Source organism: Belonocnema kinseyi, chromosome 10, assembly GCF_010883055.1.
Source record: "Belonocnema kinseyi isolate 2016_QV_RU_SX_M_011 chromosome 10, B_treatae_v1, whole genome shotgun sequence".
In the NCBI taxonomy this organism is placed as follows: Eukaryota; Metazoa; Arthropoda; class Insecta; order Hymenoptera; family Cynipidae; genus Belonocnema; species Belonocnema kinseyi.
Window position 1 is genome coordinate 65,386,679 of NC_046666.1, and position 20,051 is coordinate 65,406,729.

Here is a 20,051-nt window from a genome sequence, read left to right on the forward strand (position 1 = left end):
AAACCCATTGAGGATGATTATTTTAGTGCAAACATCTAACAAAGAATTTGACTATTAGTTCCTTAGTGGTGCCAAAGTTAAGTGGGAAACTGTCAAACATGTCAAAATTTCGAGTGATAAAACATCATTTTAGTACTCTTCAAACCCATCGAGGATGATTGTTTTGGTGCAAACTAACAAAGAATTTGACTGGCAGCTCCTGAGTAGTGCCAAAGTTGACTGACATTTTAATCAGGAATCGGATGAAAGTTTTGTCTTATTCATTAACTAAAATTTTAATCTATAGAATACTTCTATAAAAATAATATGTATATAAAAAAAGAAACTACGAAAATCTCACTTTTTATGCAAATTCACAGCTCGAAACGATAGGTTTCAAGAGTACTAAAATCACGTTTCGTGACTTGAAATTTTGGCATGTTTGACAGCCTGCCAGTCAACTTTGGCACCACTCAGGAGCTGTCAGTCAAACTTCTTGCTAGTTGTTTGCACCTAAAAAATCATCCCCAATGGGTTTCAAGAGTACTAGATTTACGTTTTTTCACTCAAATTTTTGACATGTTTCACACTCTGTTAGTTAACTTTGGCACCACTAAGGAGTTGCCAGTCTAACTTATTGTTAGTTTTTAACATCCAAACAATCATTCCCCGTGGGTTTGAAGAGTACTAAAATGACGTTTTTTCATTCGAATTTCCGACAAGTTTAACGATAAATTGTTGCAAAATGCACCAACAGCTGTTAGCCAGTCAACGAGGTTCGAACAACATATGAACATATGAACATATGAACAACATATGAAAACAAAAGAATCTGAAATTTTAGTGAGTACTCAAATTACGTCCATGGAATTGTCGCGACCTCCCGGACATTTTGACGTCTGTCCACGAGGGGGGTGGGGGGGGGGGTCAAAAAAGTGTTGAAAAATTGTCCACGTGGTATATGGATGGCCCCTAACTGTCTTTTCGGCACATTAAGTTACATTATTTGCCACAGACAAGAAGAGCACTTGAATCATTAGCCATAATTATGATTATTTACGTAAACATATTAATATATCTTGCTATACCAATTGAATTCTGTTGACTCACCGCGTTGGCAAGTTTATACAAAACAGGGGTCGCAGGGCGTGACACGTGTCTAGGGAGACTTTTATAACTCAATGGACATATTGGACTTATTGGACATTCACGCACATATCATGCTTCCCTTCTTGCGTACTGAACACTCGTTGAACCCCTTAGTAAAAATTGATTTGTCGCAGAAACCTCAAAATATATAAAACTATATTAGGTACAAGATTATTTTCATGAAACAAAAATCAGACATCAAATTGTTATAAACTTTATTATTATCTTCAAAATCTTTACTTCTATTTATCAATTTGAATTATATAAGAATATTGACGTTTGAATCAGCACGCATTGAAATGATTAATTTTGGAACTAAATATTGTAAATTTTTTAATTAAAATTGATGGCGTTACATTTTTCACATTTCTAACAGAAAGAATTAAAGTTTAATAAAATTACATGACGGTCATCAAATCAGGATACTTTTTATGACATCTCTTTAAAGCTTGGATCACAGACAATTAATTTTGTTCTTTGAATTTATATTTTTTTCTTAGGAATCAATTAAATAAAGTTGAAATTGAGGCTAGAAGGGTTTCTACGTCAAGAAAGTATTATTTTTTATTTATTGTCTATCTATAAATTTGTATTCTACTAGAAATAGCAATAAAGTCATTATCTTGCGTTGCGTTAGTCTTTAGCCTCAATATTTGCCACAATAATTATAGAAAGTTAGTCACCCTGCAATGATTGGATCAACTATATGACGTCATTTTATTGCTCTCCGGGAATCGCGGTCAATAAAGCATTTTCATCATTGTGGTTTATTTATATTGAAATTATTTTACAATTTTTATAATATTGATATCCAAAAATTTCTTGTTTGGCTTCCTCATAGAGTGAGTTTTGTAATTACCTTCATTTTTAAATATCATTTTTTGACATACTTCGATATAATTCGACTCCAGGAGTTCGAAAGTGCAATTCTTTTAAGCGCGCGCGCGCGCGTGTGTGAAAAACTTGTTTGATATTCAAAATAAAACAGTACGATATCTAATTTTTTTTCGCGTCTTAAAATGCATCGATCGACCTATTGTTAAAACTTTTATAACCTACTAGTACCGATTTACGAAGTTTAAAAAAATATTTTATTCTATTTATATGAGAAAAACTTTGTTCATATTGAGAATGCTACAGCACTGTATCTGACGTGTTTGTTTGCTTCTTGGTGACACATCGAATGACCTTTTGGTGAACCTTCTATGACCTCTCATGATGTAATAGCAATACCGATTTATAAATTTAAAAAAATTGTTTCTCTTGTTAATATAAGGAAACCTTTTTTAATATTGGCAATAAAACAGTAATGTATATGAAATGTATTACAGTAAAGAATTGGATTTAATATGCCGAAGGTAATCTAATAAAATAAATAGAATATTTGTATCGTTGGAGAATTTAAAGGGTCGTTGAAATTATCACAATTACAAATTGAATGCAGGAATGTGTTGAAGTGTGATTAAATTATGAAAATTCGAAGCTGGGGCTTGAAAAATAAAAGGCGTTGAAGTTAGGGGCGAAGTTCCGAAAAAGTGTACATTAGGTTAACTGAAAATTCATTATACCGCTTCGACTTGACTTTTGGGTCCATTTCCCCCCAAAAATCAGTAATTATGATTTAAAAATTGTAATAATTTTAAAAAATCAAGCCGCTATGATGTAACGTTCAATTTGTTTTTCTATCGAAAAGTCCGATGTTGCAGGCGCGTTCAAATTAACACACAGTAAAAGTTCTGGGATCATTTTTGTTTGCATCTAATTTTAAAACGGGATTCCATCTCGCTCGGAGTTATGATGCGAAACCAGAACGAAAACATCGTCTCTTGTGTTTGTCGCAAAACTGTAAAAACAATTGACAGCGGGTGAGGTTTTGTTCCCCAAGTCCGAGAGAAAGGAGGGAACGATACCTTGTGTAATGGTATCATTCACACTACTAAGTCTAATTTTCGTTTCAGGGAAATGTTAGCCTGAATTTAGTGTTGGATTCACGCTTAGTTTTTTCTGCGAATGAAAAATTCGAACCAACTGCAACTACACGACTTTAATTTTTATTTATTTATATTTATTACATGTACGTGTAGCGCCATCTTCACAGAAAAAAGCTTCATTTTGAACAATGAAACTGTATTTTTTCACACAGTGGTTATTAACCACTTATTAACAAAAAATGTAATCAGTTGATTGTAAATTGTTTCTTTAGAAAGCTTCTTTACTTTTCCTGTAAATTCAATATGATTTGACATAGCTCCGTTTAGCTTTCCCCACTTCAATTGCAACATGTAGATATTAATATTTGAACAATATAATTGTAAATAGAAATTTAAATTCAACACTTTTAAGTTCGAACATTTTCATAACTGAAGCTGTGAAATTTCGTTCCTTTCAAATAGATCGAAATTTGTATTTGAATGTTTTGAAGCTTAGACCAAAAGCTTTTAAAGTTTAAACTATTCCAAATCTCTAAACAAATTAAAGTTATATGGACAATCAGAAAATATTGTAGTATGTAAAATTTCTTAATTAATAGACTCTTGAAGTTGTAAATTGCAAGTTCCATTTCGAGTTCATTCATCCCTGCATGTACACTATGCAAAGGCTATCAAATTACTAAACTGTCATGTAAGCAGTCAATGTACTATTATGTAGGATGCAGAATTTAAAATGTAGAATGTATAGAGGTAGATATATGTCTGTAAGCTCGTGTCTTCTCAGCCTTTGATACACGAGAAGAGAGGAATTGTGTTAGATTACGTACGTGTTATGTTACCAACGATAGGTACAAGTATGATGCTCATAATATTATCAACGGATTATCCGCGACACGAAGATTGAGTGTAGGCGACCCCAAATGACCTTGGCAAATAGACAAGCACTTCATCTTCCACACTTGGGACATGGCTGATCGACCTAGGACTTGATGATAGAAAATCGCATAGTAACAAGTTGCTAAACCTCGAAATAAAAAGTTGTAATTAATATTCTTCTCTTCTTACGAGTACTATATTTCAAACGCTTTTTGTAAAATATAACAGCTCTGCTGGAAGTAAAAAGATAGAAATTGGAAGATATGAAAGGACAACTATTTTTTTCAATCCACAATCTCAATCATTTTCTATCTCTTTCTCTGCCTTTCGCGATCGAGGACTCTTTATAATTTGTTATTTCTAAGTCTATCTACCTATAATGAGTTTCAATCTTTTTTAACCTTATCTTTTTTACTTTCATTCTGTCTATGTAATATAATTTGAATCTTCGTTTATCTATTTTATGGCGTGCGCAATTGTGTACTCTTAAAATTTTCTATCCCGCCAAATTCGGAAGTCCATCGAAAAGTTAGGGAATTTATTTTAAAAATAATAATTTGACCTATAGGCCTGTAGACTGATTTCACTTGTTGGTTACTTTTACCGTCAGCCACCTAGCGGCAGAACTTACCGGTTGACGTGGATAAATAAAGGATAGAATTAGGTAAAGAAGAGATGATTGAAAAAGACGTAAATGAAGATTAATAAAGAGATAGAAAATGGTAGAAGTTGATAGACAAAGATTAGGATGAGATTGTGAAAAAGGTTTTGAGAGAGATAGAGAAGAGGGTATTGTAAAAGATAGACGTGAATTAAAATATAAAAATAGATAGAAAAAGATGAACATTAGTAGATGTATGTTACGATGAGATAGGGAAGAAGATATTGAAAAAGATAGACCGAAATTTAGATTGACAGAGAGATAGACAAAGATTGACGGGAATAGATAAAGGATTAGGATGAGATAGAAAAGGTGGTTTTGAAGATGATGGACTTTCATTTAGATTGTCAAAGAGATAGAATGGGACACATTTTCTTTATCTCTGTCTATCGTAAAGATTCAAAGTTATTAAAGAAAATAGGATCTATATCTTTTGAATTCTAGCAGGGATTTATAATTCGATCCATTATCTATTATTAAGTTAAGTGTCCGCCCATACACTACGTTACCAATGTTGGACAACCCCCTCCCCCTTTCGTCGACGACCAACGTTTTCCCCCTTCTCCCATTTTCGAAATAAAATTAATGTAGTATTGAATGAAATATGAAGCTATTTAAATTGCATTTTGAATGAAATAGTAGCATTTTCAACCCCAAAAAGACGAATTTTTTCACCGAGGAAAATAAACTTTCAACCGAACAGTTGCATTAATTACTAATTAGTTAAGCTTTTAACTAAATATTTCAATTTTTCAAGCCAAAAAGACAAATTTTTCTAACACAGTTGAATTTTTAACTTTTGAACTTTCAACCTGTGTATTTTAAAAGAAATTATCAAATTTTTCGGTAAGATAGATTTAAATTAAAACAAATATAGTTGAATGTTGAAGCCAAAACGACTTCTTATGAAAGAAGATGATGGATGAATTTTTTTTACTAAAAGACGAATTTTCAACCAGCCGAGTTAAACTTAAAGAACGAATTTTCAACAAACTAGTTGAGTCCTCAATCAACTAGATGGATTTTCAATCAAGAAATATGAATCTTAAACCAAATAGTTAAACTTTCGACCAAAACGATATTTTGTTATCCAAAATTGAATCAACATATTTGTAGTATAAAAAAATAATTTTCTAGAACAAAAACAAACTAATTTTTAATTCCTTAAATTCAACAAAATGTTAAATTTTCAACCAATAAACTTCCGCCTATTCAAACTCCCCTACACGCACTTACTTGAACTTGTCACCTCCCACCACGACCTTTCAATGTCACAATATACAATCAACTGTCCGAAATTTGAGGTTAATAATCTGATACACACATGACTGAGAAAATCCAGTTTGCACTTAACAAATATTCATATTCGTACATTTATGATTTAGTTTTATGTTCAGAATATTTTCTCCAAAAAGTTGTCTGCACTTCTATGTCAGTAACTATGCTAACCTTCGTCACATTTCCACTTATATCAGCGTGACCGGGTCCGCGGTCTTGCTGCAGAACTCATTATTCCGTGAAACATTTGAGTTACTGACATGTATGCAGTGATGCTCACAGACCGCGATTTTTCCAACTGCGCAAGTTGGGGTCATCTGAACCGTTCCTAATTGGAATGCATAACATTGCGCAGTCTCGGCATGTGAGTACCAGCACACTGCGCTTTTTCGCTACGCTGCTGGTCTTTTCCTGGCAAAATTTGCAACCGTCTCTCACCCTTTGAGCTGAGAAACTGCGTGGGGCAGCAGTTCTAGAAATTACTAAACCGCGAGTTACTCCATTCAGAGTCGGGTGTACTTATCTGTATCATTATTGATAGTATTTATTGATTTCAAATCAACCGTGCTTTTAGGTGCATACACAGTTGAAAATCTTGCTTACAGGGGCTCATTAATACAACGCCGGGCGAGCCAATAAACTTCACTTAACAAAAATAACCGTGTCGTGTAAGTGGTATAAGTTCCCAGGCCGTTCAAAGAAGTGGAAGTTGACTGCAGTTAAATTTGTAACCAAAACGATTAATTTTCAACCCAAAAGGAAGAACTTTATACAAAATAGTTGGACTTATGAGAATATGAATGTTTAACTAAAATTATGAATCTTCAGCAACAAAAATTATTTTAAAAAATCTATTGTATCTTTAAATTAAGCAGCTGATTTTTCAAAAAAAAAAAGGATAAATTGATATTTCAACCAGAAATATTTGTATTTAAAATAAACAACGGTTGAATTCAACCAATCAAAACGACTTTTCAACCAAATACTTTAAATCCTCAACAAAAATAGAATAATTTAAATCAAATAGTTAAGAAAAGACCAATGTAAAAAATGGAATAGTTAAATTTTTAGTTAAAGAATTTAAATCTAAAAAAATCAACAATTTTTAACCCAAGATATGAATCTTCATCGGTCGGGCCAACCGTCGGACGATCGGTCGGTCGGTCCAACTTTGTCCGCCACTGGTCGGGCCAACCAGCTAAATGATAACGGTCAACCGCCTTTGCCTTCTCCACGTCGGGCCAAGATTGGGTCCCATATATAGGCCATCTAGTAAGATGACGCCGGCCCAACCTTCGACAAAAATTAATTAAAAAAAAAAGTTATTTTTAAAATTATTATTATATAATCTTCACTTTTCACCATTACTAAATGCATAATTCACACACGCGGTTACTTACACTAACCACTCGGCTATCGAAGCACTTAAAGTTTGTTTACAAAAACTGTGTGTTGTATTTTCGTCACAGATTAATTTGGAAAGAGGGTTGACAAATTGGGAAGCTATACTTGGAAAATATACAGTGTTGGATTCGTTTTTAGAATTTTTAAAATTTGCAAGATTTAAAATTAACTTTATTATATATTAAAATACATACATTTTGAATATGCAGCATTGTTCAATTAATAATTCTGAATGTTTCATTTCGACTTTTTTAATTATGATATTGTGTTGGAAATTAACAAAGTTTTTTCATTTCTGTTGATTTGAAACTGAAATTGATAATTTAAAATATATCTAAATAATAAATATTACGTTTCTATTTTTGTTTAAGGTTTTTTAATAGTTTATTTTGAATATTTATATATCTCTACGAGTAAAACACCAATCCGACCTCCCAATAATACGAACAGATCAACTGCGGCCGAAAGCAAATCTATCGAAATGAAGTAGGTTATGTGCACCCAATGTTACGTGCATATATGACGTCGGCGGACAGGCCAACTCTTGACCGAAATTGGGCCGACTGCAGTTTCACGGTCTTTTTTAACAATCAACCAGAGTTTATCCGACGGTCTGCTCATACTCGGGCCAATGTTTGACCAACCATCGGATGCATCAAGGTGACTTATGTCAATCCGACTGCTGTATCCAGAGTCGGACCGACCTCATTATTGTGGTCGTAATGACCAATCTGCCACAATTTATCCGATTGTCGTACCATAGTTGGGCCAGAATTGGGCTGACGGTCTGCTTTTCGCTCGACGCCGACGTCCGTCGCCAACGTCGGCCCAACACTGGTTACCGTAGATGGGTTAGCATAGCAGAGCCGACTTTGGGCCGATGGTCAAGCTCTGGCATCCGATCGAATTTCGCACCTGGGTAGCTGAATTTTCGACAAAGAAAAGACTCTTTACAAAATAGTAGCAAAAGAGGGGCCACCTGTCGTAAAATTCTCAAACTTTGCTAGAATTTATCTTCAGGAAGCATAATAAATGTTTTCCAAAGAATCTAACGTTACTTCCACTGTACCGCTTCCCCTCCACACCCACTATTACCAACTGTAGTCTTTTGCAGAACTTCCTCTCTCCTAAATTTGGTGATTTAGTTTATGAATGATCCTGCAAAAATGTGTTTAAAAAAGCACAGAAAAACAACGGGATTTTTTTTGTTGCTGCTCATTTGCTATATCCTCGAAATAAGATTTTTTTACCTGAAAATGAGAATCCTTTTGAGACTTTAATCTGTTAAATTCTTCTGAGATTTTCGAGCACAAAAAAACTACACCGCCTTTATAAAACTTCAGCGGATTAATCGGCGATTCTTTTTAGCTGATATTAAAATTCGACATTTTTTGGTCCCATTAATATTTATACAACTAAAGTGCAGCTCATCGGCTTTATCTTCTGACAAAATGAAAGAGCTAATGCATCATTTTTTTGACACATGTTGCATGCAAACTCATTTCGTTTCGGTCCATTCTCGGCAGGCAAATTTACATACAGAGCTCGCACATGATTACTTAAAAATCGTTATGGGCGAGGTATTACATGCATGCATATTAGCATATTGTATATATAGTTGTAAGTTCGTTGAATCTACAATGTACATATAAGTGTGAGGTAAAGACCACGAGCGTGACAACATTAACCAGAGAACCAGGCTGCTAAGAGAACTCTTGAATTTGATTGAGCGTTAAGTGCGAGTGACGTAATTCGCAAAATTATTAGCCTTCTCTGTTTGTCCACTCAGCAGTTTGTTTTTCCGTCATCACCAAAAAAGGTCTGCTAGTTGCAACCACTTTCAAGGGATAATGGCATCGCGAGGATTACCATTACGAAAGCTGTGAATAGACATAGAGGCAAGATTTCGTAACGAGTAGTTGTCAAGCCTCTCTTTGAAAATTAAAGTCATTTTTCTCTTTGTAGCTGTATTTTTATTTCAGTTTATCGGCAGGTTGACAAAAGTGTAGATTTTTACCCAAAAATTTGCATGAAATTGTTTAAACAATAATTGTTTTAAAGTAATTTTTTGCAGTTTAGAGTGGTTCACAAAAAGATAATCATTTCAACTATATGTATATGCGAGGGGAACTCAATCGGTCAAATACTTTTTGAGTTATCTTTCCGACAATGTTGAAAAATGTGAAACCAAGAAAAACGCCTTTTTTTAAATTTACTTACATGTTGAAAATTGTTGAAATTTTTTTTTTTAATTTCTTACGGGTTTTTTCTTTATCGGCCATTCCAGCAGCATACATCGGCTGAAAATATTTCGGAGCAGATTAGGCGTAGCCTCGGCCCCACTACTCCCCGACCGGCCGACAGACAGCATCGGCCGGCTGGCAGCATCGGCCGGCTAGCGGGAGGTGCGCAGGCGCCTTTTAGGGGATAAAGAAGGCACTTGCTACTCTGAAATTTTCGCAGCATGTTTTGGGATGCCAAGCTTCCATTTAAGCAACAAAAAAAAGATCAATTTTTTGAAGCCATTAAATGGGTGCCCCCCTTAAAAATGCATCTGCTTCGTTAACATTAATTTTTTTGGCTGAGGATTCATGTATTTTGTTGAAATTTGTTTTTTTGTTGTTGTATTGAAGCTTTACAAACAGACTGAGGGCCGCACTGATAGCCCATTAGCTGCAGCAGGTTGCGCCATAGTACAAATTCAACGCAAATGCCCTGAACTGGAATTAAATACAAGTTTCAGTGTATTACATTATTTGTTGAAAATTCACATTTTTCGGTTAATAATTGAGTCACTTGGTTAAAGGTTCAACCAATTCGTTAAAAAATACTTTTTTGTTGTTGTTAAAGATTCATTATTTTAGTTGAAAATTCATCTCTGCTTAAAAATTCGTTTTTTTCTTGTTGAAAATAATTTTTTTATCTAAAAATTAACTATTCTAGTTCAAGCCTCGTCATTTTACTTAAAAATTCACCTCTTTTCTTAAAATTTGAACCATTCTGTTTAAAATTGATTTTTCTTCTTAAATGAAAATTCAACTAATCTCCCAGTAATCGTGATGCCAATTTTCTTACTTTTGCTTCCTCATATACCGGGTCACCATAAAGTATCGGACCCCCCCCCCCCCCCCCCCCCCAACCCTATCAACGAAAAATTTGCGTTTTCAAAAGAAATGTTTCAGACTAAAATTTCAGGGGTTTAGACGAGGACCTGAATGGTGATTTTCAAGCTGACCTTCACGTTGACCTTCAAGGTTATTTTAAGGTCAAATTTTATTTTTTAAATTGAAACCCCTATTTTTGACACCGCCAATCCAACGAACGCAAAATTTTATATTCTGATGTCATGTGACCCGATGACCTCCGGGGTCTTTCCATGGTCGTATAAACTCAAACAAGGTCTAGACGGCTGATACGAAATAAAACTATTCTCTCGAAAACGCATATTTTTGCTGATAGGGGGGGGGGGGCATTTTTTGTTGACCCTGTATAAAGCTTCGTAATGGTAACATTTTCGAAAACTTTTAAATTCATTTAATCAAACGTTTATCAATTTAAAAATTCTCAATACAATGTTCTAATGCGTGTACATGTTTTTGTGTGTGCCACACTTTTTTGCGAACACAATAAAATGTAAACAGTTGCAGATCAAAAGATGAAAATTAGAGGGCTTACTTTCAACACTAATATCTTAAAACTAAACGAACAATATCTCAAAATATTTAAAGCATTTTTTAGCACTTAATAATATTTTTTAAATCGGTTTTTCATAGTAAAACTTTCTTCATTAACTTAATTCAAAGTTGATGCAAGAGCATAAAAGATTCCTTGGTTCGAGACGAATTGATTGACCTACAATATGTATACATTCTATTGAAGAATAAGAACGCTATGGCAATGCATAATAATTGAAAATTTGCTTTTTTATAGTAAAACTTTTTTCTTTAACATAATTCAAACTTTTCAATGTTTGGTTGAAAATTGATATGTTCAAGTTAAAAATTCGACTTTTTTGGTAATAAATTAATCTTCTTGGTTTGAAATTTCTTTATTTTAGTTAAAAATGTAACTGTTTAGCTGAAAATTAACATTTTGTTGAAAAATTATATCTTTGGTTGAAAATTTGACAATTTTATTCTTCTATTTTTGGTATAAAATTGAACTATTTGTTTGAAAATTCGTGTATTTTTTCAAATATATATATTTTGGTAGAAAGTTAATCTTCTTGGCTGGAATCGGTTTTCCTCTAAACAAAGAATTGATTGTTTCACACATTAGTTTATAAATTAAAATAAACTTATAATTTACAATACCTTATAAAATATGAATTATATTTGATCAGTAAATAAAATTAATTACACCAAAGAGTCTAGACCTTTTTGGCATAAATCCGACTCAACCCGACGAGTGGCATTAAATTCATTATCACATGAAAATGTGCTCATTTCAACTTGCACTTCATAGTCTCTAACCAACTCCGGTTGTCATCTTATTCTTTATTTTATTCCACGTCGCACAGATGTCCCAACATTTTAGCATTTCTTTATATTTGTTTTTCTTATTCCTTTTTAATTTTTTTTAATTCTCCCATGCCTGGCTTTATTGGGATTTCGTCTGCGTCAGAACCAGCCAAGACAAAATGAGACGACATGAACTTTTAACGCCAGTGATAAAAGACTCCGGTTGGTAAAGCAGAAAGGGTGTAAGACCCCACGTGGGTAAGTCGAGTTGTCTTTCAGTGGAGCGCAAGCGGAACATACGCGAATGAAGAGCAAAAGAAGAAAAGAACAAAAAAGGAGAAGATAAAATGGGAGAAATAGCGATGCTTATAAAGTGGTACAGGGAAACGGAATAAGAACGAAAGGGAGCAACGAAGAAAGAACAAGACAGTTACGCAGGCGTTTGGACGAGGTCAATGCTCTAAACCTCCAGAAACTTTCAGAATCCATAACCAGAGGTTAAAAGTCTTATTATAATAATTTTAAATCAGTTTCTATGTCAGGAAAATTGATTAAATATAATTCTTCACCTTCAGGAGATCAAATTTGTATTTATTTAACTTCATTTGATATTCCTTACTGAATTATTGATTTAATATCATTAAATTGTTCTAATATTTTATCTAAAAGTATTCATTATTACATTTGTTTACGTTATGCTGTGCAAACTGTGAAACAATTATAGCATTTAAAATTCGCGCGAAAAATGGTTACGGTTGATTGGCCTGCTGAAGGCTCGAATGGTTTGCCCGCGAAATTTAAAAGTTAAATCCTATCTTAAAAAATTGGTATATGTCTCGAAAATCTTGCGATGACATTATGCAAATTGACAAGCAATGTTCATTTTAAATACTCTTGTGCGATCATATTAAAACTGTCAGTTCATCTTATAAATCACTAAAAACATTCTACATGTTTTACGTTAGTGCTTCTCGCTGGATATTAGTATTTTTCAAATAAATTTGAATATAATCATCATAAATTTTCTAAAAAGACTTAAAATTTTGAAAAAGTTGAGGGAAATTAGCACTTTAAATTAAATTCATCCTTAAGATTCCCAATTTTAACCAATTTAGGTTGTGTCAGCGTTTCACACTAGATATGGGTATTTTTAATTTAAAAAATCTTACATTTCATAGATTAAAAATTTATCGAAAATTGAAGTTTTTCAGGATTTGATTGACTTATTATCGGAAATTGATATTTTTAAACAATAGATATTAGATTTTATAGGTTTCCAAATGTTGTAATAAGTTTAGGTGACGTTAGCGTTTAACGCCAAAGATTGGTACCTTAAAACCAAAATCATTATATTTCAAACAAGATTTTTGCTTTTCGAACAGTTTCAATTTATATACACGTTTTTCGCAGTAAATCGGTTATTTTAGACAAAAAAATTACATTTAAAGAAAGATTGACAAATTCGAAATTTTTTTGTTATGTTGGTTTTTTGGCCGAAAATTGTTAGTTTTAATAACACAAAAATCATTAGATTTTCCGAATATCATTTAGAATAATTAAATTCATCATTATTGTACAGATTGTGTTTTTGTTATCGTTTTATACAGGAAATCGGGATTGTTAATAAAAAATTTTAGATTTCAAAGAATATATCAAAAATTGAACAATTTTAGGTTATGCTAGCGTTTCCCACCGAATGCTAATATAGATTTCAAAGAAGATCTATATCTTTTGAACAAATGTAGATTATGTTAACATTTCATGAAGAAGATTTACAATCTTAAATCATTTTTTGTGATGTTATGTTTGTGTTTTTTGTCTAAAATTGCTATTGTGAATAAAAAATCATTCGATTTCAAGACTCAGTCGTCGAAAAGTTTTCAACTAAAATGCAGCGGTTCTCTAATCAATTTTTACCTAAAAATTACATTACTAAAACTTTTTTCCAAAATAATATTTTGGCAAAATATGCATATGTTTTTCACGATAAAATAAAATAATTGTGTCAGCACTTTTTTCAAATTCAAAATTTTGTTATTAAAATTACTTTTTTTTTCAAAACAAAATCTGCATTACTTGAGAGTTGTTGAGCGTGAATAATAGAGTAAAAAAGGTCCTATGCAGATATTGTATAATTGTAACTGTCGAATGTACAAAGTTTTCTTTATTCCTTTATTGCAAAAGATTATTGAAAAATAACAATTACTAAAATATTGTTTGCAGGATTATCTCCTCGGGTGATATTTCTAATTTTGTAATATATAAATTTTTTTAATTGTGGTAGAGATTTTTGTTTATTTAAAAGAATTCCGTCATTAAAAAAAGTTGCTGAAACATTATTTTAATCACCGGTTCTTCACAAGTTGTAATTAAATGGTACTCAGATACGTAATTTAAAATGCTATTTTCAAAGAAAAGATTGAAGTTATGAAAAAAAATGTGATCGGTTTATTTTGTTAGGAAAATACTTTCGGAGATCATAAAACAATATCCAATAAATATTATCTAATTTTAAGAACCTTTCGGCTAAACGTGAATGATGCTTACCCTGCTTATTGTACAAAAATATTTATATATTGATCCTGAAGTTAAGATATCAATTTTCATAATATTTCTCTTACTTTTCTTTCATATTAGTTCAGATAATAGATACTACAGTAGATGAGAAATCCCCAAATCCCCCATAGCCCCAAACTTTTATAATAAGCCTTCAAACACAATGCGCCTGAAGTACTTACTACTCTTGTGGGTTGTTCAATTTCTAAAGTCCCCTGCCGTCTGCAACTCGATTTTTATTAGAAGCGCGCGCATTCAGTTGAACATTTAGTCAGAGAAGTGGAAAACTGCAGAAAATCAAAAGTCCTGAACACAGCTAGTCAACGACAGACAAGTATGGATGTAGCCATTCGATAGCGTCGAGTGTCCACGTTCATAACTCAGTCCCAAAACCTCCCGCTTGACAAGTGTTAAACAGAGTGAAAACACGAGTAAGCGAGATTTACGAACAGTCACCCATCCGATCGCTCATCGCGCCTGTCCGTGCTTAACTTTTGAGACCTTAAAAAATTGCTTCAGTAAAAAAAAGCGTGAGTTTGTTTTCCAGTAGTTTAAAATTTCAAAGCATTTTAAGAAGAAATTTCGTCATTTTAATACTTCAAAGTACGTCATTGTAAAAGTAATAAAGTAAAAAAAAATGCATTTAAACTCCATAAGTTCCACTAATTTGAAAAACGGAACAAATTTCGTTGACATTAGAAAATAGAAATTCACTAATAAAATTCCCTTTCAGGAGATTTAATGGCTTGTTGGAAGGCATGTTAGAGGGCATAACTTTGTATGAGTATGTGGTGGATACTTAACTCGTATATAAATCAAAACTTCTCAACTAGACCCCCTAGAAGCTGGTGGGATAACAAGGGATGAAGAGATAAAAATGAATAGCGCGCTCCTGTAGACATCGTTAACTATCAAGAGTGATTGCTCTTCCTATATTTATGATACAGATTCTCCCTTGTGCTAGGCTTGAATTTTCATGTGCCTGCAAGTCTTCTTTATTTCATGGCACCATTAGCCTCCTGCCTCGATTGGCCCTAAAGCCTAAAATGTATTTTCTCCCCTTCTACTCTTCTTCAAGGGTCGTGGGTGGTAGAGTTAAAATATCCTGGACCTCCCTCACCGCACTCATAGTCGAGATTTACCAGACAATATCTCAAGTGACACGTGCCCATGCTTAAATAAAAACTTTAGTGGAATGCTATTTTAGAATCCTTTTTTCTACTAGAAGAACCATTTTTCTTTTTTTTTTAAATGCGACTAACGCACTTTTTTTGCTTTTATCAGAAGTTCGAAACCTTTTAAAATTAAAACTCAAAAGTAGAAAAAAATTGCAGCTTTTTAATTGAGAAAATTAAAAATTGAATAATTTCTCATAATGCTTTATTTTGAGAAAATGTTTAATTAATAGTGTTTGAAATGGAACAATTTCTAATTTCATGAATCGGTATTCAATGTTTTAATTCTTTCAAATTGCACGCCTTAACAATTAGATGTTTTCCGCCATTTTTTAAAAATATTTCTTCTTCCCCTGTTTTTGAGAAGCTTTCATTTTTCTTGATTTTTCGCTTAAAGTCAACGGAATAAAAGATATCTTTTTTGGACGAAAATTTAACTGTTGGACAAAAAATTATTCCTTTTGCATCGGAAATTTATACTTTATGGTAGAAAAAAAATTTGTTGGTTAAAATTGAACTTTTTTGTTAAACATTTAAGCGTTTTTAAAAAATTCGTCTTTATAACATGAAAATGCAACTATTTGGTTAAAAATGTAACTTTTTTAGGTTGAGGTTTTTAACTGTTTTTGATTAAGGTTTAATGTATTTTATTTGAAGTTTCGACCAATGGTTGGAAATTCAATTCTTTGGTTCAAAAGTTATCGTTTTTGTACAAAAATGTAACTGCTTTTTGAACATTCTTCTTTTTGGATAGACAATTCGTCCTTCTGGTTTGAAAATGCATCTTTTATTGTGGGCGGCTAATCTGTTCTAGTGCAAAATTCATCTTTCTGAGTTAAAAATAAAGTTTTCTCTTTGAAATTCAACTATTTGGTTAAAACTTCAATTATTTGGTTAAAAATTCATCTGCTTTGCTTCAAACTTTTTAACTTTTTAATTACAAATGCAACTGTTAGGTTCCAATTTTTTAAAATTTAAATACTTGAACGAAAAGTAATATTTTGGATTTAAAAGCCAACTGGTTTCTAAGGCATTCGACTTTTTACCGTGGAAACTCAACTTTTGTAAAGATTTCGTATATCCAAAGCGCTGTATATTAAATTAAATCTGTATCTATATTAATTTGATTTAAAAGAATTTATTTGCTTATTTTCGTGAAAAATGACCCTATTTTCCGTGTTTCGGGAGCATTTTGGTCTGTGAAGTCTGAATCATTAAAAAGAAATCGTTTCATATTCAAATTGTACATTCACAAATTTAATGCCCTAATTGTTGAGTAATTTCATGTGTAAAATTTTCGAAATGAATTTATCCTGAAATTCAAAAATAATGTAAATTATAAACTTCTAATTTAAAATAGACAAATTTTTATTATTTGAGTTTTTTGAATAAAAATTGACAGCTTCAATTGGACAAAATTTGATTTTCAAAGTTTTTTAATGTGAAAATATTAAAATAATTGAAACAGGAATACATAAAGTATGCAAAACACTTCTGCTCAGACATTAGATCAGTAGAACAGTACTGTCCATATATAAGTGCCAAAATAAGACTATTGCGCAGAAGCACAATCTGGGCATCACTCTAGCGCTAATTTTAAACTACAAGACTTGCTTCTTTTCCTTTCAAAAGCTCAAGCTGTATATTTTGAAGACAATTAAACATAGGCCCATTTTAATTTGAATATTATCAATTTTATTTACGACTGTTATTTTTGTTGTTATTTTTTGGCTGTTATTTTTTAATTTTATAATTTTAACGAATAACTGTTAGTATTTAATTTTATAATTTTATTGGCTGTTATTTTTTTAACTTTTTTAAACATTAGCATTATAAATTCTGTAAATTTTTTAATAAAAAACATATTTTTCGTTCTAATTTGGTAAACAGAAGTATTCTCTTGTTTTATAAAGGAATACGTGGCTTTGAATGTAGTTGATGGCGTTAATTTGGACGGGGACAACGTTCCGCTTCGCTCGAGCACGAAATGCGATTTATGAGCAAATTGAAAATAATTGAATCTCCAGCCTCCGCTATCGGTCAACGTTGAAACCCAGTTGATATTGTAATTTCTCTTTGAAATTTAGATATTTCATTAAAAAGCACTCGACATCTGCAGTTTTAATACTGGATAAAAAATTAACTAATAAACAAAAAACTTCAATTAATCAAATTAAAAATTTTTTAATATATTTTAATATAGTCTCATTAAAACTTATTTAATAATTATTATTTTTGGACGAGTCCGTGACCAGATTTTTTGCTTTTTCCAGAAAATTACAAGGAGGCGAGTTGCTATTTGGTAGACCTCGCAAAACGTTTGCAGTCGCAGGATAACATCTCCGTGATCGTGGTCTTCCTGACCCATCCGGCGGAGATCGCAGCAAAGTTAAAACGATTTCGGTCGTCCTTTGCGACGAGAATGGATCCCGATTCTCCGCAGGACGTCCAGCTAGCAGCAAACTACAACACAGTCGAAGCTGGATCCTATCCCTTCGAAATGAATTTTGGTACACATGATGAGATTTCAGCCCAGCATCCAGGAAACATTCATGCGGTAGATGCTGGATGCTGCCCATACGAGATGAACTTTTCGAAACAGCAAGCACCACAGCATACCAATGGATCCGCACATCTGGATCCAGAAAACTTGATCTACGAAAAATCCAGTAATGGTGAACACGCGAATGGTTCTGCGGATTACGATGACGACGAGGATGAAGATGACTTGGGACCAGAAACAGATGTCGACGCCGTCGACGAGACCAGCGAAACAGTCGTCCCTTGCGAAAAAATCTCGCGCGAGCTTTTTCCAGATATGCCCGCATCTGAGAACGATAAATTTCGCAGTGAGGAGGAAAAATTCCAGGCTGAGTCTCCTGCTTCTCCAGACCTCGAGGCTGGTGAGTTGAACTTTTAATTATAACATTTACTATTTATATGAATAATATAAAGCCGTACGTCATACTGCTCTACTGCGCAGCCGCAAGTTGCGCAAAAATAACTGCACAGCCACAAGATCAGGGTGGCCGCAGGTCAGTAAAACTGTCAAGAATAATCAGGACTTTTAGACACTTTTTTTTTTAATCACTTTTTTACTCACATTTAAAAAATAAAGTGGCTATAGTCACTTTTTTCAAATAAAAATATCACTTTAGTGACTTTGCTTACAATGCAATTCAGGTCTATACCTATTTCTGAATTTTCTTAAACAATTGATTTGAAATATTTTTTAATATTTTACAAGATTCGTAGGAATTTTTAATAGATCTGAATAATTTGTAGAGATTCCGAATGATGTTAAGGATTGTAAGGAATTTAAAAAAATTCTGAGGAATTTTCAAAAGTTTTAAAAAATTTCAAAAGATTTTAAAGAATTTGAAATGTCCTGGTGTATTTTGGATGAATTTTAAGAAGTGAAAGTGATTCCAAAGGATTCTAAAATTCTAGGGTATTTCAAAGAATGTGAAACATTTTAGGGTATTTCAATTTTAATGGTTTTGTGGAATTTTTAAAGCTCTCAAGGTATTTCCATAAATTTTTCAGCATTTCAGGAAATGTTATTCATTTTTATCGAATTTTACGGGATATTAGAATACCTAAATGGATTTCAAAGAATTTATTCACAAAGCGTCAGAAATTTCGCAGGACTTAAAAGAATTTACGGGTTTTTCAATTTTGTTTTGCATGAATTATTTTTTATTCTTTCAATTTTTCGGATCAATTGTTTTATTTCATTTATCGAAAAATAGCAATGTTCAGGAAAAAGAAATAATTCATAGAAAAAATAAGTAAAAGTCAGGAAATTTGGAAAATGAAGTTTTTCGGCAACACTGAAGATGCGCATCGTTTTGCTGCGCAGCCGTGCGTTGCGTAGAATAATACCACCGCGCAAGTCTTAATTGTGCTTGCGGTGCGACGTTTGAATTTGGATGCTTCTGTATTCAAAATTATAGACCCTAATCCAAAGACTTTACATTACAATTATGATTAACGAACGCATAGATGAGGCAACTTAGAAGGCTTCAATAGACAATAAAATTATATAGAGCGCATCGGCTCTGATAGAGGATGTCATTGATAGAAGTGCGACTGAAGTGTTCGGTAATGCAGTTGTAGAAAGAATGTTCTTTGATGCATGGTGGAATGATGAAGTTCAGACAGCCACCAAAGAAAAGAAAAAACACATCAAAGAAGGTTAAACATCACAGGCATTAGCCATGAGGAGAGAAATATGCTTGAAAATGATTTCGTACACAAAAAGCGGAAAGTTAAACTACTACACGAAGAAAAAAAATATCGCACAATGATATCGCAAAACCTCTACGAGGTGTGTTCAAAAAATAAGGTGACTTTATGGTTTTCTCAAAAAATATTAATTTATTCCTCGATATTTATGTTGTCCCCTTCAAAGTAATCCCCCTCAGATATAATACACTTGTGCCAACGCTTTTCCCAATCATCGAAGCACTTCTGATAGTCATTTTGTGGTATAGCCTTGAGTTCTTTCAGCGATGCAGTTTTTATCTCCTCAATCGTTAAAAATCGATGTCCTTTCATGGGTCTCTTCAGTTTTGGGAAA

At 32.8% G+C, this 20,051-nt stretch overlaps 1 protein-coding gene across 1 annotated transcript in view; it reads left to right on the forward strand.

The window, feature by feature from the left end:
- LOC117181177 (microtubule-associated protein futsch-like) overlaps positions 1 to 20,051 on the forward strand; it is a 186,805-nt gene that overhangs the window by 133,966 nt on the left and 32,788 nt on the right. The window contains exon 3 of the mRNA XM_033373745.1: positions 17,743 to 18,372. Within this exon, the coding sequence (XP_033229636.1) occupies positions 17,743 to 18,372 (630 nt within the window). The remainder of the gene's footprint in view (positions 1 to 17,742; positions 18,373 to 20,051) is intronic.